Here is a 27,967-nt window from a genome sequence, read left to right on the forward strand (position 1 = left end):
TGAGAGTGGATGGGCTTGCCCAGGATCACACATTCAACATAAGAGAACTGAGATTCGGGAATTCCCTGGCAGTGCAGTGGTTAGGACTCAGTGCTTTCATTGCCGGGGCCCAGGTTCGATCCCACAAGCCACGTGGTATGGCCAAGAAAACAAACCAAAAAATTACTGAGATGAGAGCTCAGGGTGCTCAGCCCCTAATGTGGGTTCCTTCCACTCAGGCTGTCCCTCTAGCCGCATTTTATAGTTATAACCAAACCTAATAATCGCAAGAGAGCAATTCTGACCAAATTCCCATAGGCCTCAAAAGCCCTGGATAATACTCTGAATTGGTGATACTGTTAGGAGCTTGTCCACTTCTAGGCAAAGCCCAATTTGACTTTCAAGTAAATCCAAGAGACAATTAATTGTGACTAATTGTAAAATTTAGGAGAAATGATTGAAATTTTTTTCCCTAAATTGTTCTTTATCCAGTCCCTGTATATGATCAGAATAATTCAAAATATTTATTTTTAGAACTTCATAAGCAATCACATTGGAATAAATCAAAATTCTAGCAACAAGTTTTAGCACCTATGTACATACCTACAGGTAGGTATTGAAATGGCCTATGTGAAAGCTGTAAGCACAAAAGTAGGGATGTAACTAATGGTGTCCCCTTCAATCTACCACTCAGGTACATGCTGTCCTAATTTTCTGGAAGCAAAAATATTAATAGGGGCTTCCCTGGTGGCGCAGTGGTTGAGAGTCCGCCTGCCGATGCAGGGGACACAGGTTCGTGCCCCGGTCCAGGAGGATCCCACATGCCGCGGAGCGGCTGGGCCCGTGAGCCATGGCCGCTGGGCCTGCGCGTCCGGAGCCTGTGCTCCGCAACGGGAGAGGCCACAACAGTGAGAGGCCCGCATATCGCAAAAAAATAATAATAATAAAAAATAGTGGGCTTCCCTGGTGGCGCAGTGGTTGAGAGTCCGCCTGCCGATGCAGGGGACACAGGTTCGTGCCCCGGTCAGGGAAGATCCCACATGCCGCGGAGCAGCTGGGCCCGTGGGCCATGGCCGCTGCGCCTGCGCGTCCGGAGCCTGTGCTCCGCAACGGGAGAGGCCACAGCAGTGAGAGGCCCGTATACCACACACAAAAAAAAAAAAAAAAAAAAAAAAAAAAGTCATTAAAAAAAAAATATATATATATATATTAATAGCAGGCTTTGTCTCAGAGGATCTAAATTCCAAAACACTCTCCAAGACACATATAAAAATTATTCAGTTCACACCAATAATATCATGTCTCAGGAATAACAGCTGGTACTATTTATGGAGTATCACTGTATGCGACGTACCAGGCCAAGAATTTTTGTGATCTATCTCATTACTCCTCATTATGTGACTTAGCACTATTACTCTCCTGGTTTTACATACAAAGAAACAGCCTTATAAAGATGAGGTCACAAAAGCTTGTAAGCCAGGACACGAATCCAGATCTGACTGATTCCACATTGCAAGCTCTTAACCACTAGGCTTCCTGCTTCCCCCAAAGACTATTATCCTGGAACACAGCTCAGGACACATCAAGTTTCTATGGTTCTTATCATCTTCCCTTGAATTTGACAGACATGTAGTTTACTGTCTTAAATCAAGTGTAGCAACTCACACCAGAAAATGGACTTCCATTCATGGCTTTAAATAATGTTGACCTGAGTTCATTTCAGAGCAGTTCTAAGCCACTCCCCATAGCCACCAAAATATTATCATATCATTAGAAAAAGTGGGGTCTTCACCCATGAACACAAATGGAACCGCAAGCCCTTTCTTCTGCTGTTCGTCCCTTTGATCCTCCCAATCTCTTATTTTTGTGGTTTGTTTTAGTTTATGATCAGTTCAGTAAAAACAGAGTATCACTTTTTCTCGTGATGCATTTTCATGGGGTGAACTCACTCCCAAATCTCTACAAGTATGTGTGATGCAAAGATCATCTCTCTCTGCTAGACCTAGAAAAGGCTCGGCAAACAAATGAAAACAAATTAAGATGGGTTTGGCATGGCTGATCCATTTCATTGACCAAGTAACCCAGTGATTTGGAGCCTGAGCTTTGGCAAGGGAGGTCTCAGCTGGGTTTGCAACCTGCCACTTAACCAGCTGAGTAAGCTTAGGCAGGTAAAGTGCTTCTCTGAGCCTTGTTTTCCTGATCTATGAAATGGAGACACTGATACCTACCTCCTACGACATATGTGAGAAGTTAAAGACTGTGAGTGTAAAACGTTTTAATGTGACTCCCACTATATCAGAGCTCTCAATAAGTGATAAGTTCTCTGCTACAAAAAAAGCCCACCACAACCTGCATTATTTTTTTCCACCTAAGATGCAATGTGAATATAAATAAAAGACAGCTGTCTGAGCAGGAGTGCCCCTCCTGCTCGGACAGCCCACCTTGGCTTCTTCATTTCTACTGAAGACACTGACCTGGGAGAGAGGGCATTCTTTGGCTAATGTGCTCTGGTTCATCTCTTTGAGCAATTCCTTTAAGGCATTGCGGACCGTGGCGTGGTTCCACTGCTCCGCAGGCAAGTCTTCCAACTTCGAACAACTGGAAAACAGAGCAAGAATGAATGACACGCAAACCCTTAAATGCAGAGTACAGCAGTCACCCCTGGGTGCTGTGAAGCATTCGGAGAACCACCAAAGAACAGGGTTGAACGTGGGCCCAAAATGAGGGAAAGGGAGCAAAACTGCTTCTCTAGGACCCTGATAGAGCCCATCACGGTCTCTTTCAGTGGGTCGTCACACGAGCCTGAGAAAACCGGTCACTTTGGATATGAAGAAATGCCAATTTTTTAAAAATAGGATTTCTCCAATCTACTGATAGAAATGGCATGACAGTGTGATTATGAACTTCCACAATTTAAACTTAATTACTGGGCATTCCTAAGGTTAAATGTAAACAAATGCTTCATCAAATTTGAAGACCTACCCTTCACCCTCATAGAACAATCCAGAGACGTCACTTCGCTAACCAAAAACTGACTAAAGGAAAGACATTAAAGCATTCCTAGACAAGGACAGGAATGGTGGGTCCCTATTACAGTGTAAATTCTCCAGAAGGGGTAGATTCAAAACCTTTACAGTAAAAGACAATATTCATTAAATCACATGAGTTGCAGGCACTTTACAATATGAGACTCTGCAGAGAAACTCTAGATTCTTTAGAGGCATAATTTGTTCTGGATGCTGTATCTGAAAAAAAGAAATCATCCTCAGAACTTCTGCAGGCCACCAGAGAGGAAAGCAAGAGACGTCCAGTGCCAGCATCTTCCTGGTAAGCAGGATACAAGGGCACCAAACTCACCCCTCAAACACAAGCCTGAAACAGCAGAGGTGTTTATTCTTCAAATATTATGTGCTAAGCATTTAACCAGAGGGCTCATTAAATTAGGGGCTGTGGAAAGTTCCCCTTTAAAGGCTGCAGATTTTTAATGATTTATCAAGTTTCCCCTAGGTTACCACTTCACTGCTTCTGAAAACAAAACATAAAACAGTTGGAATGTGGACTATAAAGATGCCTGGTGACGGCCCCCCCTTCTTCTTTTTTTTTCCATTTCATCCAATGTCTAGAAATTAACAAAGACAGGATGATCTGATCTCTGTAGCGACTCTATGATCAACAGAGCAGCTCTGAGAGTTAGGAAGGGCAGATGTTCTGAGACACCCACCTTTGTAATTGGATTTTCAACGTCACAACGTGATAGACATCTTGCAGCATGTCGGCCACTGTCGCATCGGGTGCATCTGTCACATAACTGAGGGGGAGAGGGTTCCACCTCCCAAGCTTGATTATTCCTGCACAGGGAAGAAAAACATACTAAACACATATCTGCTATTTATTAAACCCTCCCATTGTTTGTTCAATGTTAGGAAGGTCATCCAATAGTCAACATTCAAGGCCCACTCAGAGATATTTTACAACCCAGTGCAATAGACTATTTCTTTCTGGCTGACAACTGAGTTAACTATACAAGAAGATGAGAATGAAAGGATGAGGTTTAATCATGGACAATCAGTTTTTTTATGTTTTCCTCTTTCTTAAATTACTTAGAAAACCATACGGATACTTCCTTCCCCCAAAGTCTTGTTTCACAGTCTAACTTAAGACTGATGCTAAATATACCGAACTGCTGATTTCATAGACAAGACAAAAAAAATAAAAAAGCAAGGCTTAAGTAAATATAAGATTCGGTTTTGAATTGTACAAGAAAATTCCTGTGTGTGGGCTCAGTACACACACAGTCACATCCTGGTTGTGGTGTGAACCCCAGTGCAAATAGCATCTGGAGCTGAAGAAGCAGTGAGAGTTCACTTCCAGATTCACATTTCACGAGGCAGAGGGCTTGTTTTCCATAGCACAATGATTGACCACAGATCAGAAATAGCAGAGATGCCTTCGACTTCCTTATTTTTTCTTTTTTAAGTCCTCCGTTCTTTTTACAGTGACAGTGGTACCCTTTCCCTCTGGGTTTCCTGCTACATATGGTAAACACTCGTGACAATGGAGAGAGAATAAAAATCCTGGTCAAACTTGGGCAGACTCATGGGACAGCTTCAGCAACATGTGGTGAAAATGCTGAGTTATTCACAAGATGGACCCATCTTATCTGGTGCACAGGGCACATATAACATAGATGAAGAAAAATAAAGAGAAGCCCATTTCACAAACAACACAGTAACAAACATTTTATTTGTATGCTATGAAAAATCCAGTGGTCCCCAGGATATCAAAAATTGTCACAGGGCTTCCCTGGTGGCGCAGTGGTTGAGAGTCCGCCTGCCGATGCAGGGGACGCGGGTTCGTGCCCCGGTCCGGGAAGATCCCACGTGTCGCGGAGCGGCTGGGCCCGTGAGCCATGGCCGCTGAGCCTGTGCGTCCGGAGCCTGTGCTCCGCAACGGGAGAGGCCACAACAGTGAGAGGCCCGCGTACCACAAAAACCAAAATAAATAAATAAATAAATAAAAAATTGTCACATATCCAAAACAGCTATGTTTTAGTGATAGAAGAGAAACAGCATTTTTATTTTTATTTTTGACAATGCCGATGAGTCCAACTACACTTCTTTCAAAAAATATATTTTATCACCAAAGAGAGAGAACACCTGTATACACAAGTGAACTTTTAAAAGCTTCATAAAATGCTGCTTTATAGCTATGGGGCGAAATTTCAATAATAGGAAATGAACTTTCTGGTCAGGGCACACGTCCTGTCCAAGATGAAATCAATGAATGCGCAATGCTTGACATAATGCTTGAAAACAGGGAATAAACAGAACAAAAATATTAAAATGATGCACTGTTTCAGTATTAAGATTTAACAATCTGGTGCTGAATATGCTGCAGTATAAATAGTGCCTGGATTCAGATCCAATAAAGTAGCACAGCTCTCATTCATAGTACCGTATGTCTCCAGTTCTGGCTCCTTAAGTCATATTTCACTTGCCAGGAAAAGCTGTTTTCTTGTGGGGATAGTTTTCCTAACATTCTCTCTCATGACAATGAAAAGTGCACAGCACACAGCATGTAGTAGTCATGAAAATGAACATCCAGGGCCCACTGGACAGCCATCCAGGAGAGGCTGGGTCTGCTTCATTGCTTCCTTTACTCCTTCTGACATTTGAAAGTACTAAAAAGATACCATGTAACATGTCTCACATAGTTCCTTTTTTAAAAAAATCCCTCCACAATTTTAATCCCCTTAAAACATCGTTATCGTGATAGCCCATAAATTGAGTATAAGCTGACCATCTTCTAAAGATGATATTTTATTATAAGAGATTAGATGGAGAAAAAGTGAAGTCAGCAATGGCACACTATCATAGGCAAGTAGAAGAAGCCAATTTTGTGGGTCATTTTGGTTACTGAGAATATGAAGGTAGCGTGAAGCAAATGAATCCTGTGAACTTTAACGCATAACTCTAGAAGCAATTCACCCATGCTATTGTGTGGGTCATTGTTCATTCCTTTTTATTGTTGAGGAGTGTTTCACTGTTAAGTTTTTACCACAATGCAGCCAGAGACAACAGAATATCTCTGAATGATTTCATTTATATAAAATACAAGAACAGGCAAGACTCATCTATGAGAAGTCAGAATGTGGTTACCTCCAGACAGCAGGGACATGACTGGAAAGGGACATAAAGGGGATTTTCTAGTTTTGGCTGGTGGTTGCACAGGTATGAAAATTGTCAAAATCCATGTAGCCGAACACTTAATATGCATATATTTTATTGTATGTAAATTATACCTCAATTTTTTAAAAGGTGGAGGGGGAAGAATCTCTACAGGAAATGACAGACAAGTCACTCTATTGAAAATAGTAATCTCCATTTGGATAAATTCTCTCCCCACCTTGATGAGCCGGAAGGAGACTTGTTTGGGCTGGAATTAGACACATACAGGTGTCTTCACAACACTTAATGCCTCCACAGAGAGCAGCTGTTACAGGGTGGTTTCTACATCTTGGAAGAGAGCTGCTGACACATGCTATTTTCAGGCAATGGGAAGTGCGTGTGCTTTTTCTTTTTCGCACCCTATTGACTAACCTGCACCTAGAAGTCATGCTCTTTGCTCAACCACCTACCAGAGTCTGCAGGAAACAGATCTGGTAGGACAGTGATGTCCAGAGGCTGCTCTCCTCCAGCCTGGCAGGGACTTGGAGTAACTGTTTTTAATAAGCCTTTCCTCCAAATAAGGTCTCTGTCTAAAGTATTAACCCTCTTTGGAAATACAGTCCTCCTTCCCTGATATAAAATAGACAAAAATATTTCTTGGGCTGGTGTCAAGTGTTAACTGAGGAAATCAAAATGGGAAGCAGTAGACCATAGTGACAAAGAATTCCAGCTTCCAAGTCAAATTGCCTCTGTTCATATCCTGCCTCCTCCACATACTAACCATGTAACTGTAGCAAGGTACTTAATTTCACTATGCCTCAGTCCTCTCATGTGTAAAATGGAACAATAAAAGTACTGACCTCATAGGAATATTGTGCTGATTGAATGTAGAGCCCTTAGTACAGAGCCTGGATATCATTAATCCCAACAATTAATCATTTACAGTAATTATTTAGACATCTTTTAATGTTCCCTAAAAGAAAGATACAGTCAATTTATTTCAAAAATATTTACTCAAGGATGACTTCAATATCATTTAATCTTTAATTTAGTCAAGTGCCTATAAAAAAGCCCTCATTATTTTAAATCACAAAGGAAGACTGTACATAAATCACTCGCTCTTCTTAGTAGCCTGTAAGTCATACTGGTTCAAGTGTGGGGCACTTCAGAAGCAAAGACTGGAAAAGATCTTTGTTCCAAGTCTGGAAGGCCTCAGATGCCCAACCAGTAATGCACCATATGGGTCAGAGGTCAGGAGCAAGGCCTGGAATCAGAGGTGAGTCCATGGCCAGCCTCCTCTGCTTGTCAGCTGCAAGATTTGGGGCAAGTTATTTAGTTGGTCTCTCTAAGGCTTGGTTTCCATTATCTGTAAGATGGGGATAATAACAGCGCCTACTCTTTAGGGTTGCCACGAGGCTTAAAATGAGAATCAGAATGTAGCAGTGGGATGGCACACAATAAGTGCTCAGTAAAAGTTAGGGGAAAATAGATCTTTGAAAGTTCCTGGGTGTAGATGTAACACCATCAAGCAAAGCTTTAGGATGATTAACCTATACTAGAATTCAGGTGGATTAAAAAAGGGAAGCATTCTGAGAGGAAGAAAAAAGAGCTGAAATAATCCAGATAGGTAACTATAACAGCTCCCTCTTCCTGGCTCCCTCTAAGGAGGAATACGGACCCCAAGAAATGCTTCAGTACAGTGAAGGCGAACAAAGAAGGAAGAGAGGTTATGTTCCCACTGGGGATATCTGACTCGCAGTGTTGGAGAAATCTCAATAAAAACAGCACAACTGGGCTTCCCTGGTGGCGCAGTGGTTGGGAGTCCGCCTGCCGATGCGGGAGACACGGGTTCGTGCCCTGGTCCGGGAGGATCCCGCGTGCCGCGGAGCGGCTGGGCCCGTGAGCCGTGGCCGCTGGGCCTGCGCGTCCGGAGCCTGTGCTCCGCAGCGGGGGGGGCCACAGCAGTGAGAGGCCCGCGTACCGCAAAAAAAAAAAAAAAAAAAAAAAAAACAGCACAACTATAAGTGTACAGAATTATTTCTAATGCTTACACTCCATGAGTAAGTTTTATAGCCCCAATCTATGAGGAAAACTAATGATGATTAGATAGTACTCTACACACACACACACACACACACACACACACACATTCTCAAGCCCAGCCAGGCACACAGTACATGCTCAGTAAATGGCAATTCCCAATTCTTCTCTGAATATATATCACACTCTCACTCTGTCTGGAGTACTGATCCCATGCATTCACTTCTAGAAATCGTACACATTCTTCAAATTCTGCACCAAGAATAATTCCAACTCTGATCAACCCAGCCTGAAGTAATTCCTTTCTCTATACAGCTGCACAATAAATACTCTTCGTTAGTCTGTGTATCTCAGAAGGAGCTTACTTTATCACAATATCCCTTTATGTTACACTTTACAGTTTACAAAGTGTTCTTTTCCCAACTATTAGTTAGTTCATCCTCACGTGGAGAGCAGGGGGTCAGTATTACACCTGAAAGTGAGATGAAGATCAGAGAAGAGTGAGTTTTCAAGGACATCTGTGGGTGACAGCCAGAACTAGGCCCCAGGGCCTCATCTGACAAGTTTTCTAACTACTGGACCGATATCCTTTCTACTCAGCTCTGCCCGTGTGCCTGTGCCCAATCACACAGTCACACATGGGGAAGGGTTTTGACATTTAATGTTAAACAAAGGAACATATAAGACCAATGAGTAAACAGGTGACAGGGCCTGAAGAGCCAGCTTCTCTGGAAGAAATCTTCTCCCTCAACAGTGCCGTTTCAGACATAAACATTGTTTCCCACATCATCTTTCCTATTTTCAAAGAATTTATCATCTGTGAACATTTACAAAATGCCTGGCGCTGAGGATTACTATAGATGCAATTTCAAGGTCTTTGAGTCCCAAATTATGGGCCTTTATTTTGGGGTTGAAATTCATACAAATGTTAACATGACTGAATTGAGCATAATATAAATAAAATTGTTTATATCTAGACAAACCTGTTCACTAAAATACAGAGAACCAATCCACTCTTCATGTAATGCTTTTAGACCAAATAACAAAATGTAATTGTAGGTAAACTTCCCATTAGTGACATAAAATTAGGTTGGGAATGGAGGCAATTTTTGTCTAAAATTAAAAAGATGCAATAATGGAAACCAGTTTTTTACTCTCTCAATGCAGTATTCTGCCAGAGTGGATGTATCACAAAGAGAAATATCAATAGCTGTTCGTGTTCATATGTATTTGTTATTTTTATCAGTTTATAACCTATCTCAAAGAAACCAAATACTCTTCTCAGTAGATGCATAATTCATATGCATCATTCATATCATTCATACCTCTAACTATGTGAAAACAAGAGTGGTGATAATACACGTTACCGTTCACTAATACTTGATTCAAGGTTTTAGAAAGTCGATCACTTCTGAGTGATAAATAAAATGTGCTGATAATACAATATAAGCAATAAAACATCACAAGGGTTTGTATTAAGCATTAATCATCATTCATTTAACAAATTTTTCTTTCGTGTCTCCAGCATAAGTCACTAAGATGCAAAGATAACCCAGTACACACTATCACTGTAATTATGGAGCTCACAATTGAGTAGAGAAGCTTAATATTGCTAAACACATAGCTAAGTGAAACCATTCTTAAAATAAATCAAAATGATAGTTTTATCCCCTGTACCTCAACTATAAGAAATATTTATTTCATGAAGGCCTGCAACAGATCACCTATAAAGTACAAGAGAACGGCTCTCATGGTTTGTGGTAGCATACAAATAGATGCCGATAAAGTAGGTATATGTTGGGTATATTGTAGAATAAAGCCCACAAATCATCTGTGAGACAGATATAGGAAACCAGCAAGATATCAGCAGTATTCCTGCAGAACAGCTCAATGAATAATTTTCTTTTATTCCAGGTGCATTTTAACATTAATTTTCAAAGCAAAATGAAAACTCAGTCTAGGAAAAAAATGAGACATTAGCCTTAATATCTAAAGGCTAGGGTTTATACATTTCATTAACTCCCTGAAAAGATCTCAGCAAAAGAGTATCAATAAAAAAAAATCCCAGTCTCAGAGTAACTAAGCCTTGGGGCTTCTGGTTAGTGGTATTATTTCCACAATACACCAACTGCTGATGAGGCCCCTTTTAAAAATAGGGGAACTCATGACATTGATCGCATCTGTTTATCCTCCTCAGAGTGGTCGTGTCCCTATGCTATAGCGTGTAATTTTCTGTTGTTCAGCTATGCTTTGTTAAAGAAATTAAAAACTGTCTTATATAATAAGAACATAGAATTATTTATCCATACATCAGTTCACAGGAAATCACTACCCAGCAGTATATAATAACTCAGCCTGTGTTTCTAACCTGTGGCCTGACTGTGGTATATCATCAAACTGTAGCAGCATAAGGAAATAAATTGTAGTTATTATTGTGAAACCTGTGGTAGGAATGACTTTTCAATGAGGAAAGAGAAAAAAGGCAAAACAAAAATGGTTTTTGAAGTGTACATATTTTCCTTTTTTAATCCATAGCTTAGCAGTACCCCAGTACAATTTACTGAAACTCTCCTACACATTCAGTTTTGATTTTAAAGACTATCTATATTTCAAATGTCTTGTATTGAGGTAAAAGTAACTGGCAAATGAAATAGCATTCTTCCAGCATTTTACATTATTCAAGTACCATTATAACTTACACAAATTAATGAAACCTCAAAACATACTTGTCTGGGAACCTACAATACACTTAATCCTGTATTTATAACAATACAAAAGAAAACACCGGACCAAAACAGATGATTTGACAATTCAGAATAAATACTGAGGATGTACTGGTTAAATGAATTTATATAAAAATAAACACACACACACACACACACAAACACACAGAGAAAGCTCTACCTGCAGCAATTTGGGTATTAGTCACAAATACAAATAAGGTAGGTTTCTACCCTTTAGGACATTAACTTTAACCTTAAATCATATCTGTATCAGGAGAAATGATGATAAGGAATATTATTGGCCCTGAAAAACTGAAATATGAATTTTAGAGCACTTTCTGAATAAACTATAGTGATACACAGCTGTCTGCCAATCTTTTCTTGAGCTGACTACCCCCTTATGCTACAAAAATGTTCTACTTAAAAAAATACATACAGTACCATTTGATGCCTTGTAACTCTATACATGGTTTTTACATTTTGCAGCATAAAGATTTTGTCTCATGTAATAGATGCTGCTTCACATTTGGGAAACGTTATGTTATAACCCTTACTTTTATTAGATTATTTAATATAAGCACTAAGTAACTAGACTAAATTAATAAAGACCCTATTGAAAAAAAAAGAGAGAACAAAATTATTCCACAAATTAAATAAAACTTTCTGAAGTTGGTATTTTAGAAACCTTTATTTAATTTTCAGAATTCCGATTCTTCTGAAAAACAGCCAAAATATTGTTCAGGATATGAAAAAAATATGGTTGGTGTTTACTTATTTATTTCGTAAGAGTGCCATTTAAAACTATTACATGGGGGAATAGGACAAATGAGAAAGAAAAGCGTTATGAGAAATTATTTGTGATCAGTTCTAAGCTTCTGCCACTGCTTTAAAAACTATTTCATCTGGTATATATTTTCTTATTATTGTTCTCAGTTTAATCATTATCTGAAAGAGTTTAGAATTAAATGATTAATTTTGGCAGGTAACACAAACAAACTTCTCCTCCTTTCAACTCAGAAATACATTTGCATAAAGAGATTTTTCCTCTAGCATTTGTCCCCCTAAAGTATCTTCAATAATCAAAGACACAGGGGAAAATGTATACTCTTTTAAACATGCTTTGCTATATTCTAGCAGATGCTATTCATAATTTAGGTTTAGCCACTGTTTCTGCATCCTCTGGGGTAAGAAGTATGCACTGAAGATCTAAAAATACAGTTATGCATGAATATTTCCCATCTTAATTAATTACATGTATTTTTTTCAGATGGAAGCTCAAATGTTGCAACAAATTTTCCCTAAGGACCCAGCTTTCCAGGTACCTTGTCACTGGGCTCAACACCCTTGGAAATTCTATCAACTGCATGCTCCCAATTATATATTGCAGAATTGTCCTTCAGGCATATTCTGTTTCCTATAATTTAAGGTTATATAATATCTGATCTTAAGGGCAGTATTATGAGGGCATGTCGATTATCAAAGAAAATGTTGCCATATAATATGAAGGCAAAAGTATACTCATTTATGTTGTACATTTATTCATGTTCCAACTAACCTAATTTCACAGTAATTTGTTAAGAAACTACAAAACATGGAAGCAAATACAGCTATAATGATTACAAAATGGCAACTGCTATTAATTTGGAGGGGTTTTGTTTTGTTTAAATTCTTGGGGGTTTCCTTTAAGAACATTTTAATAATTTTTACTTTCAGTACATCTTCACATATACTCTACTATTAAATCTAAAAATGTACATGGTTTGCAGGCTTCAGATATTTTACATTCAAAGAAGTTCTGATAGTTCCTTGATTCCCATTTTTTGGAAATGTTGTATTTAAAAGCAGCAAACCAAACTTTTAAATATGGCACTACCATTTTAACGGCTATACTAAAGAAGCGAAAGGCCCAATACATATGAGGTATGCTCTCATTAGATAAATGTTTCTTGAAGTGAATAAAAGGTAGATCTATAGTCACAACTTACATGGTGATGAATAATGACAGTGGTCTATTTGAGCCCCCTAAAATATTCAGCCATGTCAGAAAAATGCCATATGAATCATTGGGTAACCGAACTGTAGTACAGACTTAGCAATTATCCCTGACAGGATGTCTAGTTATCCCATGGTACCTGGGCTGAACAGTTTCAGATGATCTGGAGGGTAGGGGAAGGTCAGAAATGGATTTTTTCTCCCCATTCCCAGGAATTTGCAGTTTAGTAAAGACTGTCCTGTTCACAGTGGTCATATTAAGTGAATGGCTAAAGCATTCAACATCAAGTTCATCCCTAGAGCAGTTGTGGGCCCCACCTGGACTTGTGGAACAGGAGCTCCAGAGTAGATCTTTGGAGATGCTGAGGATGAGCCAGGTTTGGGAAGCACTGCCCAAGCATCTAGTAAATATGAGAACCTGAGCAAGGAGAAGATCAATCCACTGATTCTCCTCAAAAGAAGGGCAGGAAACCAAGAGATTCCCAGATTCCTTTTTTCCAACTCACCAGCAAATACCCTCACTACTGTCAAGGAAGATAAGCAAAGAGAAAGGAGAAAGTTCTAGCACTTGAGAAGGAAAACAGAGTTAGGAGTGCATTGTAACGAAGTTACAGACCTCCTTAAGTTTGCAGGATATGGCATGGGCAGAATAGGTGATAGCAGAAGAAAATGATTTCCTGCATAGGCATAAACTCCAGAAACTCTTTACCTTATTTAGATTATATACTGCCAGAAGGCAAGGGCCGTGTCAGTTTAACTGTTCATACAACCCTAGCTACAGGCCCATAGCATGAGGATGCCTAAAATACAGTGTGCGCATGACAGTCATGAAACAAGAAAGCCACTCTGTCTGAAAGAGCAGCAGACTGGAAATCAGGATACCCAGGTCTGGTGTTGGATCTGAACCTTGTTGGCTGTAGCTCTGCACCTATAGGGAACTCACTTAACCTCTCTGGGCACCTGTTTTCTCTTCTATAAAATGGGGATTTAAAAGCAAAACCAGAAAAAAGCCACCACCAACAAAAATTCCCCTGCCTAACTCACAAAATGGTAATTATAATAAAATAACATGAGCTAAATGGCACTGAAAATTATAAAGTGCTGTATAAACATACGCTGGCATTCATGAATTGTAAGTTAACATAAAAGAGGTAAGCATTATATTTCTTACAGTGTTTTTACTTAAGCAAAAACGTGAATCTTCTAAAATGTCACTGGCCAACATGGCAAGTCACCTGACGTAGTCAAAAGAGCCTGGTCTTGGAAATTGTTCTCTCAGTGACTGGGGCAAGTCACTTAATTTCTTTGAGCAGGAAATCTTACCACCTTTAGGAGTGGCCGCAATCTGAGAGGGATGTGAGGAACTGCATCTCACCCCTGCCCTCTGCTGCAAAGCATCCCAGAGATCCTCTGTACTTGTAAATACTTATTGTCTCGATTCCTCACTAGACTGTAAGCACAGTTCCTGGCAGACGGTAGACGCACAAAGATATGAGAGGGAGGGAGGAAGGAAGGGGGGAGGGAGAAAGGGAGGAAGGAGGGAGGGGGAGGGAGTGAGGAGGGACAGGGGCCGGCCACTCTGCCAATGGCCCATGGGCAGCACTAGCTCACCTGGCAGCTTCAACTGATGTTTCCTACCCGGACTCCATCCCTAGCATCCTGTTAACCCTCAACAAGTAGAAAATTGAGCCCTCACACTCTTGGCACCCTGGACATCCAGGAAGACCAGATAGTCTAGACAGCTGTTGAGGCCACGGAGAAAGGCCTGAGGGATTGAAACCCTCAAACCAAATCTTCTCAAGGAATCCACCTCACCCACAGAGACTTACTGATGATCTCCCCCTCGAAGCTCTGACACTCTAAGTCAAAACACTGCCCGAATACTTTGCGGACCAATAATGGTGGCTTTGATTACCAGCATTTAAAAAACACATTAAGACTTCAAAACTGTGAAAATAAACTCAACATTGAATTGGTGGATTGATTTTTCTTTCATTAAAATTCTACTTTTCTATAAAAAAAGTTAAAAATGGCAAGCACCCAGCTTTTTGTTTCTCAAAGAGGGCTCAGTTTTAAACTTTCAAAGTATAGTAAACAACTTCTAAATTCAGGATAATTGAAGGTCTGCCAGTCGGTGAGCAAAACAATGGCTTTCAAATCAACCAAAAAAGGGAACGTGGCTCAATCAGGATTGTTTTTAACTGAATATCATTCTGCCAACTGCACTTCTAACTAAAATAACAAAAGCTGCTGCCTACAGACTACTAATGGACTACTACCTGAATAAATATAATTGTGCTCATCACTTCTTTACATTAAAATTATTAGCTAAGAGTGGCTTTCCCCAGGGATTATTTTATGTGAATGAAAGACAATAACACAATTATTAGAAAAGTTACACTCAGATCAATTTTGCATTTCCATAGCACAAAATAGAAGAAATATAGTGTTTTATACCTCCACAAATAAGTAATTTCCTCTCCTTAAAGATATATTTGTATATGAACTAAGCCCCTAGCATAACCCACATAAGTAAATAAATCTAATTCATTCAGGAAGTATTCTGAAAATTAAGAGCAAGGTACTGAAATTTCAAAATTATCTAATTATAAATACTAAGAAATTCCCTAGGAATCATTGATACACAAGATTCTCAAACAGTAAACAGACTTTTTTTGGCGGTACACGGGCCTCTCACCATTGTGGCCTCTCCCGTTGCGGAGCACAGGCTCCAGACGCGAAGGCTCAGCGGCCATGGCTCACGGGCCCAGCCGCTCCGCGGCACGTGGGATCTTCCCGGACCGGGGCACGAACCCGTGTCCCCTGCATCGGCAGGCGGACTCTCAACCACTGCGCCACCAGGGAAGCCCCCAGACTTATTTTTATTCAGGGCATTAAAAAATAAAAACTGGTAAGGAAGACAAGGAGAAGACAGGGATTATATGAGACCTAATACTGTAAATTTCTGTTGTGTTCCATTAGAAAAAAGGCTGGAAAGAAGCCCACAGGGGCTGTGATATCAAGCGGACTTTTAATTCATTCTTGAAACATCTTGAGTGATGTTTCGTTTTGATTCTAATATCAAGCCACCATCACCTTCCCACCTCTAATAGGAAGGAAAAATCACAAATCTTAAAAACATAGGTCACTAAGTCAAATGTAAAAAAAAAAAATCAGTTTATTTCACTTTTTGTTATTTTCTTTTGTTGTTTTAACATATATATTCTACAATATATGGGAGGAGTATAGAAAATATTCACAACAAGAAGACTGATTTTCTTCATGTCTACTCTTTCATATATTGATGAGCAGCAGGTACCTTCATGGGCCCAAATTTTCCTTTTATGCTCACTTTAGCTGTTCAACAGTATATTATCATATTCACTTTATAATGATCCAGCAATAAACTGGGTGTTTATTTTATGTTTATCATGGTATTGCTATGTTGCTATACTAGAAGAAAGCAGTTAACCAAGTTATCCAGTATCACAGTAAAATTATTTCACACCAGAAACAAAGAATAAGTTATTAAATTTTAAGTTCTGATAAAATATTTTTTCCATATCATTCACAGTTCATTAAATGTACTTAAGTTAAATGCCCATGGACATTTATTTATCAATTTGTGGTTTTTACACATTTGGAAACATCTCAAAACTAGTTTTAGGGCTTCCCTGGTGGCGCAGTGGTTGAGAGTCCGCCTGCCAATGCAGGAGACACGGGTTCGAGCCCCCGTCCGGGAAGATCCCACATGCCGCGGAGCAGCTGGGCCCGTGAGCCATGGCCGCTGAGCCTGCGCGTCCGGAGCCTGTGCTCCGCAACGGGAGAGGCCACAGCAGTGAGAGGCCCACGTACCACAAACACAAACAAACAAAAAAACAAACACTAGTTTTAATCAATCAGAGACTATCTCATTCATCTGAGTGCCCTCACCTGATGACTGGCACTTAGTAGAGGCTCAAAAAAGTGCTGGCGTAGTAATATTGAAACGTGATTATGTTTTAAGAACTATGAGTTCAAAAACGATTGCAAATTTCTTCCCCAATCACATCTATATGACTATTAATTTTAGCATTCAATTTGCATTTTACCAAGTAAAATAAAGAAATTAGAAACAAGAGCTCTGTAATTCTTGTCCCTGCTACTGAATTACCTGATGGTGTTTAATTAATTATGCAAAATGTTGGGGTGGGGTGGTGCATGTAATAATGCTTATAATAAACCAGAATAAGAACCCTAAAAAACAATTTTTTTTAATTCATCCATAAACCATTCCATGTGAAGCAAACCCACATAAAGAACTTATTACAGTATTTGGGGCACAGTTACTTCTCTTTCTGGTCTAGTCATGATGATGTAGACCATGTCAACTATTTAATATGTTTCTTGCTCCTCCACTGGCAAAAAAATAATTTGAGTTACAAAATGACTCCATAGGAGCTACTGCTCACATTAAATATGCAGCAGTTTTCAAAATGGGCTTGACTTAGATGACTGACAAAGTTGACTGTATTTTCTATAACTCTTTATGCACCCAAATCTGGAGGTAGGGTCCCAATTCTTTTCTTCCTGAACTTCCAGCCCCTGCTTGGTCATGCAAACCTTTTATTCTTCTTTCCCCACAAAATGCAATCATTGCTATCAAAATATTTTCTTAAAATCTGCTCTAATAGAGTCATAAGAGATGCTTGCGATTTCCATATTTACTGTCTCAATTATCCTTTTGGAAGATAATTAATGCTTCACACCCTGAGGCACTGAAAATAACTGTTGCAATAATCCAAAAACTCAATTGCCCAGAGTAGGTATCCTTAAACAAACATTCATTCTGGACAATTTAAGGTATATGCTTTTGCAAATGTATAGCCTACAGATGTGTTTTACCAAAAAAAAAAAAAAAAAAAAAAAGACAATAACACTTTGTATTTGGAATGAAGAGGAAAATGACCTTTCAAAGTCATCATAGCACAAAGGGGAGTCCCAATCCCACTGGACTCTGGAAACGCCAAAGTCCTCAGGGAGTAGAAGCCAAACGAGAGTGAAGGAAATCATAAATGTCCAGGTTATTCTGCTTCATCTACACTTAGAAACTGTCTAAGTATAACACGGCTATACCCACGGTTATTAGTGAAAATATCACCTCTGTTGTTAACTTATTCCCAGCAAATATATTTCTATTTCAATGGAAGAGAAGATCTGGGTTGACACTAATCAGACCCAACTGGAAGGCCATATTAGCAATTTGGCAGGTGCCCGAGGGCCATACCTAATCTGCATAAAATGGAGCAGATTGCAACCGCCCTCATCTTTTTTATTTTTAAACTGGTTTTTGAAGCCGAGCATACATAAAATCTCAGAGGGAGAGACAAGGAGATGGTAGTGCATACATTTTCCGTCATGCCTTTATTTTCATTCTTTTTGTGCAAAACCATCTTCCTGAATGGCTATTTACTAAAACAAAGATAACAAAATAAAAGGTGCTAGGCAAAGGAGTGGGCAGGGATCACAAATGCTTTAAAAAAAAAAAAAAAAAAGTCATATCTTGTAATAGATCTTCACATCCTCTACAGTATAATTTTTAATCTATTTGAATTTGAATTTAGTGTTTTTATATTTTGTAAAGATGTGCTAAATGGAAATATACCCTGAATGTGGGAAACAAGCTGCAGCTAGCAGAGATTCCAAGACTAATCATTATTTATAAACCTATGATCTGTCTAACAGAGAAAAACATTATATTAAGTATCACCATTATCCTCTCAACACTGGCTTCTGCTGCTCGTGGAATAATTTAAAATGACAGTGCTCATTATAGCCCAAGAATTTATCATCTAAGTCATTCAGTTCAAGCCTGGGTGACTCTGAAAAATAACTCAGCAATAATGAATGATGAGTAATGTAAGCCACACAAAAATCTAGAAAAGAAGAATAAACTCACAAAGGTAAGTATATCAAATAATTTTTTTAATGGAGTTAATATAGACATGGGTGTCCCAACAGAGATCCATCATGGAAGAATTTGGTTTCTGCTGTTTTAGAAAGACATGTAGAAGGTGCTTAGCAGGGTGCTGAGGAGCCCAAGGATGTTACAAGAAAAATGGCTCCACTTCAGAGAAGCCACATCTTAAGTACACTCCATACCTCAACAAGATGGTGGAATTAAGGTCAAGAAATGAAGAATCAGGGGCTTCCCTGGTGGCACAGTGGTTAAGAATCCGCCTGCCAATGCAGGGGACATGGCTTTGAGCCCTGGTCTAAGAAGATCCCACATGCCAGGTAGCAACTAAGCCCATGTGCCACAACTACTGAGCCTGCGCTCTAGAGCTCGCGAGCTGTAACTATTGAAGCCCGCGCACCTAGAGCCCGTGCCCTGCAACAAGAGCAGCCCCCGCTCACTGCAACGAGAGAAAGCCCATGCGCAGCAACGAAGACCCAAAGCAGCCGAAAATAAATAAATAAAAATTTAAAATTTTATTTAAAAAAAAGAAAAGAAATAAAGAATCACTGGTGGTTTTGAGGGGGGCTGTAAAAGGATCCTGAAGTTGCTTCACGGGGCAATGAGAAGCCACTGGAGAGCATCAAGAAATGATGGAGAAATACCACTCTATCAAAATCAACAAAAGGCAGGTACAAGCTTTCCTAGAGCTACAGAATCTAGGTCATAGGAGACTGCTGCATAACCCGGGCCATAGAGAACTAAACAAGACTGCTGCAGTCTAAAGGAAAAAGGAGGATGGATGCTGGCAACCTTGGAAGGAATGATGGGATCTGAAGACAGGCAAAGGAGAAAGGCAGGTGTGCTATCAAGTTAGAAGTACTAGATTAGAATAGAAGACCAAGTCATTTACCCCTCTGTACCTCTCCATCTCCTCCCTTGTAAACAAGATCATAATGGCCTCCATCTCAAGAGTTGTTGAGAACATTCAATGAAGTAATATGAATTCAGGTTCTCTGTAAATTCTAAACTGCTAACCAAATGTAAGCTGCCATTGTTGTTGACATTATAAAGAGTAAGCAGGATGACAAAGAGTTTAAAATGACTGATTTCTTGTTTAGAATCCCAGAGGAAGGAGGACAGTATTTTCTCTGACCATGAGTGAGTGAAACTCCTAAAGAGCCAAGTAAATGTTCTAACAAGTTGAATTTGAAGTGGTGATGAACAGTCAATCTTTGAACTTTTAAAAACAAAGATCTAAAAAAAAATTTAACCAAGTGAAAAAAATTCATGTTTGACCAGATAAAGACAGTATAGCTATGGACCCATGGGAGTGGAGGTCATTTTGTAATTTTCTGTGATAGAGGACAAAATTCCAGGTGGTTGCAAAGAACCCACATATATAAGTCCTTACTATGAGCTGAACACTTTTTCACTGTATTAACTTTCACAAAAAACCTATGACATAGATATGAGAGGCTCCATTTTAGATTAAGCTAAATAACTTGCCTAACATCGCAAAGATGTTAAATGGCAGAGACTGGAAGCCAGGTGTGCCTGATGCCATAGCCGATATTTTTTCCCCATATCATGGCACCTCTTACCCTTTGAAGAACTCCTGCTTAGCCTCTGAAATCCAACTCCAACAATACCTCCAGATGGAACAGCCCTTTTCCTATTCCCCCCAAGATAATTAATCTCACTATGTTCGTATTTATTCATGAGGTAAATTACTAAACAGTTCATGTAAAATCCCCTTTCCACATTAAACTGTAGGCCACTCCATGGAGTTTCATCTTAGCCATCCTTGCAGCTGTAGCACTGAGCCATGCACCTGGCATAAAACAGACACCCCATAAATATGTACTGAATGAATCAATGGAATTTAAAGACTCCAAATTCCTACAAGTAACTTGATCTCAAGTCCTTTTTTATCAATCACCCTTATTCATTGATTGAGGGTCAACTATGAGTCAGGTAGAATTGCTCTAGATGTCCTACATCAATACACTCATACATTGTATCATTTAATCCTCAAGTTATTCCCATAAAGTAAGAATTATCCCCATTTTACAGATTAAGAAATAGTAGCAGGAAAAGATTAAGGAGCTTGCTACTGGCACATAGCTTCTAATAATAAGTATGAAAATAATAATATTATCATGAATTAGGTGCCTATTTTGTGGGAAGCACAGTGCTAGGATTTAACATATATTACCTCCTTTGATCTTCTCAACAGACCAATAAGGTAGATGTTATCATCGCATTTTGCAGATGAGAAAACCAGAGGACAAAAAGGTTAAGTAGTTTCCAAAGATTATACAGCTAACAAACAGCATAACTACTATTTAAACTCAAGTTTTTATGACTCCAAAGCCCACATTCTTTCCATTATATCAAGATCCTTTCTACTATATTATGTTGCCTAAATATTTCTATTTTAAATACTTATGATAAGCACTTGAGAGAAAATAAATCCCTAATGGAGTATTTAAACCTAAATTGCTCACATTTAATAAATGGGTCAGTCAGAATTAAAAATAATATATTTATGCAAGCAAAAGGAGGTACAGGGATGTAGGCCTAATTCAATGAACTGAATAGTTGTATTTTGTTGGACCAAAATAACATACATCAGTTTTGAACATAAAAAGCTTTGTAATATTAATATTCTCTTCCAAATGCAGCATTAAATTTTTTCATTCAATTGTTTTAACATTTCTGGAGTGTTTACCCAGGTATTAAGAAGTACAGGGGAGTGAACAAGACAGGCATGGTGCCTACACTCATGAAACTTAAGAGTCTACTAGGTCTAACCAATGAGCAAAGACAAAATGAAAAATTCAGCAAGTGCTAAGCCCAAAATAATAGGACACTATGAGAAAGAATAATCGGATAGGGAAAACGGCTCAAGGAATGAAAAGGGAAGTTTTCACTAAAACGTGGTGAAAACAGGGTAGTGAGCAAAAGTGGGTGAAAGAATGTATACGGTCATGAAACAGGAAAGATCTGGCCTAGGCTTACTTAAAGAAGGCCCGTGTGGCTGAGAGCAGAAATGGGGAGAGTAAGTGCTTAAGGATGGAGGCCAGGACAGGTTAGAAAGAGCTCTGCAAGTCACAGCAAGTATCTGAATTTTAGTCTAAATCAAACAGAAAACCAGGGAAGGGTTTTGGGCAGATGAATGGCATTATTCAGTTTTTGTATTTAAGCCATGATTCTGGCAGGCTGGGGTGGAGGGAGTGTTGTGTTGAGGTCCTGAACTAAAGTGGCTCAGGAGTGAAAAGCAGAGAAGCCAGTTTGGAGGCTGTTACAACAGGCTAGGTGAGAAGGGATGGTCAACTGGATGAGGTGGAAGCAGTGGAACTGAAGACGATTAAACATTTACAAATCCTCTCACCCAATATCACTGAGCTCCTTGACATTGAAAACGAACACAAATGCAGATGACAACAAACACCAATCATACTGAGAACATGAAGAAGTTTCATAGGTCCTGGTAATATTCTATTTCCTAAGCAGAGTGGTGAATACAAGGGTACTTGTCTTACTATTTACTCTTTAGTGTTAAGCATATACATGACATATTCTTGTGTGAGTGTGCCGTATTTCATAATAAAACATTTAAATATTATGAATGCTATGCATTTTAAATGACTGCTATACCTTAGAGTACTCAGAGATAGCTGTCTTGTAATTGCAGGCATGCTTTATAAATTCTTCAGTTTGACCCTTAAATCAGGACAATAAAGCCCTTCACCAGCCTGAATTCTACTTAAAGTATTTTCTAACTCCAGGTTAACTATAATAACAAGAAAACTCATTAAGTTTTAAGTTACATTTAACGTCTGAAGTCTGACAATTTAACACCTTAAACATCAGTGAAAATTAATCATGAATTTGTCACCTGGGAATATAGTCGAGAATTTTAAAAAGTAACATTACTCCAATTAGTCATAAACATAGAAGGACATCAAATACAAAGATATTTATTAAAGAGTTATCTGTAAAAATGAAAAGCTCTGAACAACCTAAATGCCTAAAACAAACAGGATGGTTAAGTAAATTATGGTATAACCCACACCATCAACCATCAGGAAATCATTAAAAATTAATGCCACGGAAAATGTTTGCTCTATTAAGTATACACAGACATAGTCCTGTGCCTCTGAGGAGGGAAAGGAAAAGAAACTAAAAGGGATGTAGAAATCTTTAACTTTATCAGCAAAACTTTTAAGATAAGAAATATCTTGGACCACAGGTGATATCAAAGGGCAATTTTACTTTACCCTTCCCACTGTTTTGTATTTTTCAAACTTCCTACAATGGATGAATTTATTACTGTTAAAATTCTGTGCTTTCCTTGCAAATCATTAAGCAAAACAACCTACACACGAAAGGAAGCTATTTGCATTCAGAAATCTCTGTTCTTTTATAAATTCTAGACTATTTTCAGATGAGAAATCGTCCAATTTAGAAACCTTTAGATAGAAACATGAACAGTTCCGATGTTGCCTAAAAGGATATTAAGCAAGAAAGCCTGATATTCAAAGTGGCTGGATAGGAACACCAACAAATTAAATCAATCTGGTCAGTTAGCAGAAATTAACTCCTCTCCTAGTCTTCATCCTCTATTCAGCCAACATCTACACGGTGCCTCCTGGGATGGCAGGACACCAAACCACAGGGGGACACAGAAGTCAGAAAACAATGTCTGTCAACAGGGGCTTCTTATCACCTGGCTGGAGAAAGAGTAGGTAAGGCAAGGACATCAGGGACAAATCAGCAAGTAAATGATCCCTGGACAGATGCCCAGTGAGGGAAAGAAGGGCCCCTAAGTGCTGGATGAGTAAGACTTCCCCTTTGGAAATACTAAGGAGGATTACCAAACAGGACAAGCAGCCAATGCCTATTCAGTGAAAGCAATGGTAACACCATGACAAGGAAGGAGATAAGAACTTCTCAAAGGCTAGCACTCCTGACTCCTGACATGGACCTGCTTGCTCTGATTTAGCTCACTTCCCTTTGTGGGCTGCCTAAAGAATGATTATTACGTTAACAGATAGAAGATAAAATATAAGTGGCAGCTCTAATTGACATAACCAATAACTCTCAGTTAATGGTTACTTACCTTAATTAAAATAGTGCACATTATTTAGGAGAAAGTTTTAAAATACCATGGTAAAGAGCAATACAGGATATAAAATGGCTCAGTATAATTTTGGGTGAAACCACAAAAGAAAAATATGCCAGTTAAGCCAGAGATTATTCATTTACCATGTATACCTAGCATAAAGAAAGTATACTCATTTAAAAAAATACACACTGTGAATAGTGCTTTAATGCTATGTGAGTCTTTTCAGGTCCACAGAATTTTAAATAACACTTATAAAAACACTGCGTTAAATTAAAAGACATTTTAAATAAAATCATGCAAATCCCAAATAAATAATTTTTTAAAAAGCAATTTGGCATTCTTTACTTTTGTCTTCAAACTATTACATTACTTTGATTAGAATACCGGACTACCCATTTTTTTTCCCCTTTTTGGTTATGCCCTTAAAATAACTGTGATGCTCCCATAGCTAAGAGCTTTCAACTTGTAAATAACCCCTCCCAGAAGCCTAAATCTCCATATCTTAATATCATGAAAGCTGGAACTGTAAAATAAAATCTGTTAGCAGCTGAAATCTTAATGAGGTTCTACAAAGAAGCGGCTTTTCTGCAATGACTCAATGCATGGAAACAGTTGAGTAATTATAAATGCATGGGCTGAATATGAGTTGGCAAATATAATACCACAGAATGTACCCAGAACTAAGGTTGTCCCAGTTCAAATGAGACTATATTCCTTTACCAGTGCAGGCACACGACTAACCTGAAATGTCTTTGGCTGAGAGATAGGTGTGAGCCCATAAAATTATGTCCCTTGACACCCCATTTACATGGTGACAATCTGTTCTGGCCCACCAGCAGCCTGTTCTTCAACAACAAAGCACTTCGGAAGGAACACTGCATAATGCTGGTTTCATCTGACATTATAGAAGCCAGCGACAATTGGACTGGAGAGGTGGTTCTCGAAACTTGGGGACATGAGACCCACCCACCAAAAAAAAGAGTTTACGAAAATGAAGATTCTGGGGTCTGCCACCGCGGGACTGGATGAGCAAGGTCAGGATGAGCCCAGGAATCTGCACTTACAGAAGTACGTCACAGCAAAGCAGGCCTCTCAAGGAGATACTAGAATAGAGGGTGTCTGCCCAGGGGAAGTATAGGAAAGCCAGAGGGAACAGGCAAGTGATGCGTGAGAGAGGGGAGTTACATTTTTTTTAAGTACTCCACCACTGTCATTTTTTCAGGGAAAATGAAAGGAGTTTCCTCAAAAGTATTCTCTGAACCTTCGCACATAGAGCTGCAAACTTAGAACATGTCCTAGAAATATTTTAGTACAATTATTCATGGTAAAGAAATCAAACTCCACATGCTTATTTCTATATATAAATATATATTCTTAAAAAGGAAAAAAGAAGAAAAAAGCTCTCAGGGCCAGACACTTTCAAATTCATTCTTACTTAGGAATTCCAAAAATTTAGGAATGCTTAATTATATGAATATTGCATGGTCCGTGGTAAGTACTATTATTTATTCTCTGCATACTACAGATAAAAAGCAGGCAGTCTTTACAATTAACACACCTAACAAGGTAGGAAGTTAAAATGTAAACACGGTGAAACCCTATATTTTCATAATTATGTTTCCACAATTCTTACTTATTTTTCCCTAAGGCCATTAAATTCCCAGCCCTATAGCTAATAATACGTTTAGTTTTCACCATGTATAGTCCTTTGTGAGAAAACCCAGGGAAATACCAACATTTTCAGCTGACAGTCTACCCCCTTGAAGAATAGAGGTTTCCACAGAGCCTTCTGAGAGCTTAGTATCTTAAGAGCCATAAGCCACCCCCAGAAGTCATCTGGCTCATGGTACTCACTATGGAAAAGCATATGGAACACCTTTATGAAGCTAAACTATGCTGGGCTTACATAAAAAGAATAAACTTGAAAGATATGGAGCCATAGGAGTCTCAGAGGTACAAAAGCCCGCTTATTCTGAAACTTAGAGTAAGTTAATCAATGACATTATTAGAAAGAGGTATGTAGTCTATAGCTTAGGAAAGCAGACATCAAAAAGCTGAAAGAAAGTATGGGTGTGATTCTGTGGATAGTGCTGTTTTGAGGGAGATGGTTTAAAAGAGATGTGAGGCTGTAAAAATGCCTGTACAGTCACAAAAATGGGAAAGAATATGAATGGGCATCATCATGAAAAATAATAGTAATAAGAATAACATTCATTGAATATGATGCCACTCAATGGTCATTAAAATAACCTCACTTAATCTTTAAAACTTTCCTAAAGTAAGGTGCGCTCTGAACCCATTCTAGAGATGAAGTGTAGAGAATTTCAGGTACTCTCCTAAGGTCAGCTCCCCTAGTAAGAAATGAGGTCAGGATCTGAACACTGCACTAGAAAGCCTTCTGTGTGGCTGCCTAGGAAGTTCTCCTATGAGCTTAAAACTTGAAAATTACATAAAAAGTGTAGAAAGTAGAGTGGAGAAATAAGCAGGAATCTCTAAAAGAATCTTAACGAAGAGGTCACAGCCCAGAAACACCTGAGACAAGCGAAACCTGCTGACATTCACAAAGGTGTTTGGTAAAATCAGGGACCAAATGATGATCTACGAAAAGACAGGACAACTGTTTAAGGGAGATGATATCATGTAAAAAGATGAAAAGACTGGAGGCAAAACTACCCAATTACCCATCTATCCCCATTTTCTTCTGCTGAAGCAAAAGAAGCTTCAAACTAGAAATGCTAGAACAATGGCTGAGAAGGCCCTGAAAGCTAATACAGGAAATAAAGACATAAAAGAACATAGGACTGCTGTAAATGAGTATTAAGTCTCCTGGCCCAGAAAACTCACATCCCAGGGTATTGGAGGAATTCGTAGATGTGACACCCAATAGTAAAAATAAGTAAATACATACATACATAAAATCATGAAGAAATAGAAGAGTTCTAGAACAAGTCAAACTGTTAACTCCAAGTTCAAAATGTAAGAAGTAAAAAAAGTTTAGTCCACCAAGAAAGTATAAAGCCAAGTTAAAATCATGTCCTTTGACCAAGGGTATAAGAATGGAAGAAATATTCGAGAAAAGCTTTCATGATACCTTAGTGGACCAGACAGACAGTACAGTTAGGTAGTTTGTGCCTTGCTCAGTAATAACTAGTCTCCAAGTAAACAGTCAGCCTCCAAGGTGGTCTTTGGGGTTATGACCCAGCATTCTGTGTTTGGCCCTGCCCATTCAACATTTTGCTAATGATTTGGATGAAGATGCTTATAAAATGTGTAGAGTCCACAATGCCAATATAGTTGATAATATAATTTAGATTAAAAATTATCTCAGGACTTCCCAGGTGGCACAGTGGTTAAGAATACACCTGTCGATGCAGGGGACACAGCTTCGAGCCCTGGTCCAGGAAGATCCCACATGCAGCAGAGCAACTAAGCCTATGCACCACAACTACTGAGCCTGTGCTCTAGAGCCTGCAAACCACAACTACTGAAGCCCACGTGCCTAGAGCCTGTGCTTCACAACAAGAGAAGCCACCGCAATGAGAAGCCCGTGCACCGCAGCAAAGAGTAGCCCCCGCTCGCCACAACTAGAGAAAGCCTGCGCACAGCAATGAAGACCCAACGCAGCCAAACAATTAATTAATTAATTAAAAAATTATCTCAGTGGGCCAATAACACTTGAATAAATAAGGCAAAATGAAATTTACCAAGAATTAATATATTAATGTCACATATACTGATATATATACAATATATATGACATATATATATATATATATATATATATAAATTTTGACCTCTAAATTCTTGTGAAAAAAACAAAAGAGCGAAAATCTTGATTACATTAACGTTATTCAACATGAGCCACTACTGTGAACATCTGCCAAAAACAATTAATGCATTTCTAGAAAGTCAAGATCACATGTGAGGTAATGAGATGAGTTAGTTTCAAAGGGCCATGGACAACTAGAGAGCAACCAAAGACAAGGGTGATACAGAG

The 27,967-nt window shown here is 38.9% G+C and overlaps 1 protein-coding gene across 6 annotated transcripts in view; it reads right to left on the bottom strand.

Moving 5' to 3' along the window:
• Positions 1-27,967, bottom strand: part of SATB2 (SATB homeobox 2) — a 203,309-nt gene that overhangs the window by 113,619 nt on the left and 61,723 nt on the right. For all 6 annotated transcript variants that reach the window (XM_059055493.2, XM_067026506.1, XM_067026505.1 and 3 more), the window contains 2 exons: positions 3,701-3,827; positions 2,454-2,577 (listed from right to left, as the gene is read on the bottom strand). In XM_059055493.2, the coding sequence (XP_058911476.1) occupies positions 2,454-2,577; positions 3,701-3,827 (251 nt within the window). The remainder of the gene's footprint in view (positions 1-2,453; positions 2,578-3,700; positions 3,828-27,967) is intronic.

This window comes from Kogia breviceps, chromosome 2 (assembly GCF_026419965.1).
Source record: "Kogia breviceps isolate mKogBre1 chromosome 2, mKogBre1 haplotype 1, whole genome shotgun sequence".
NCBI lineage: Eukaryota > Metazoa > Chordata > Mammalia > Artiodactyla > Physeteridae > Kogia > Kogia breviceps.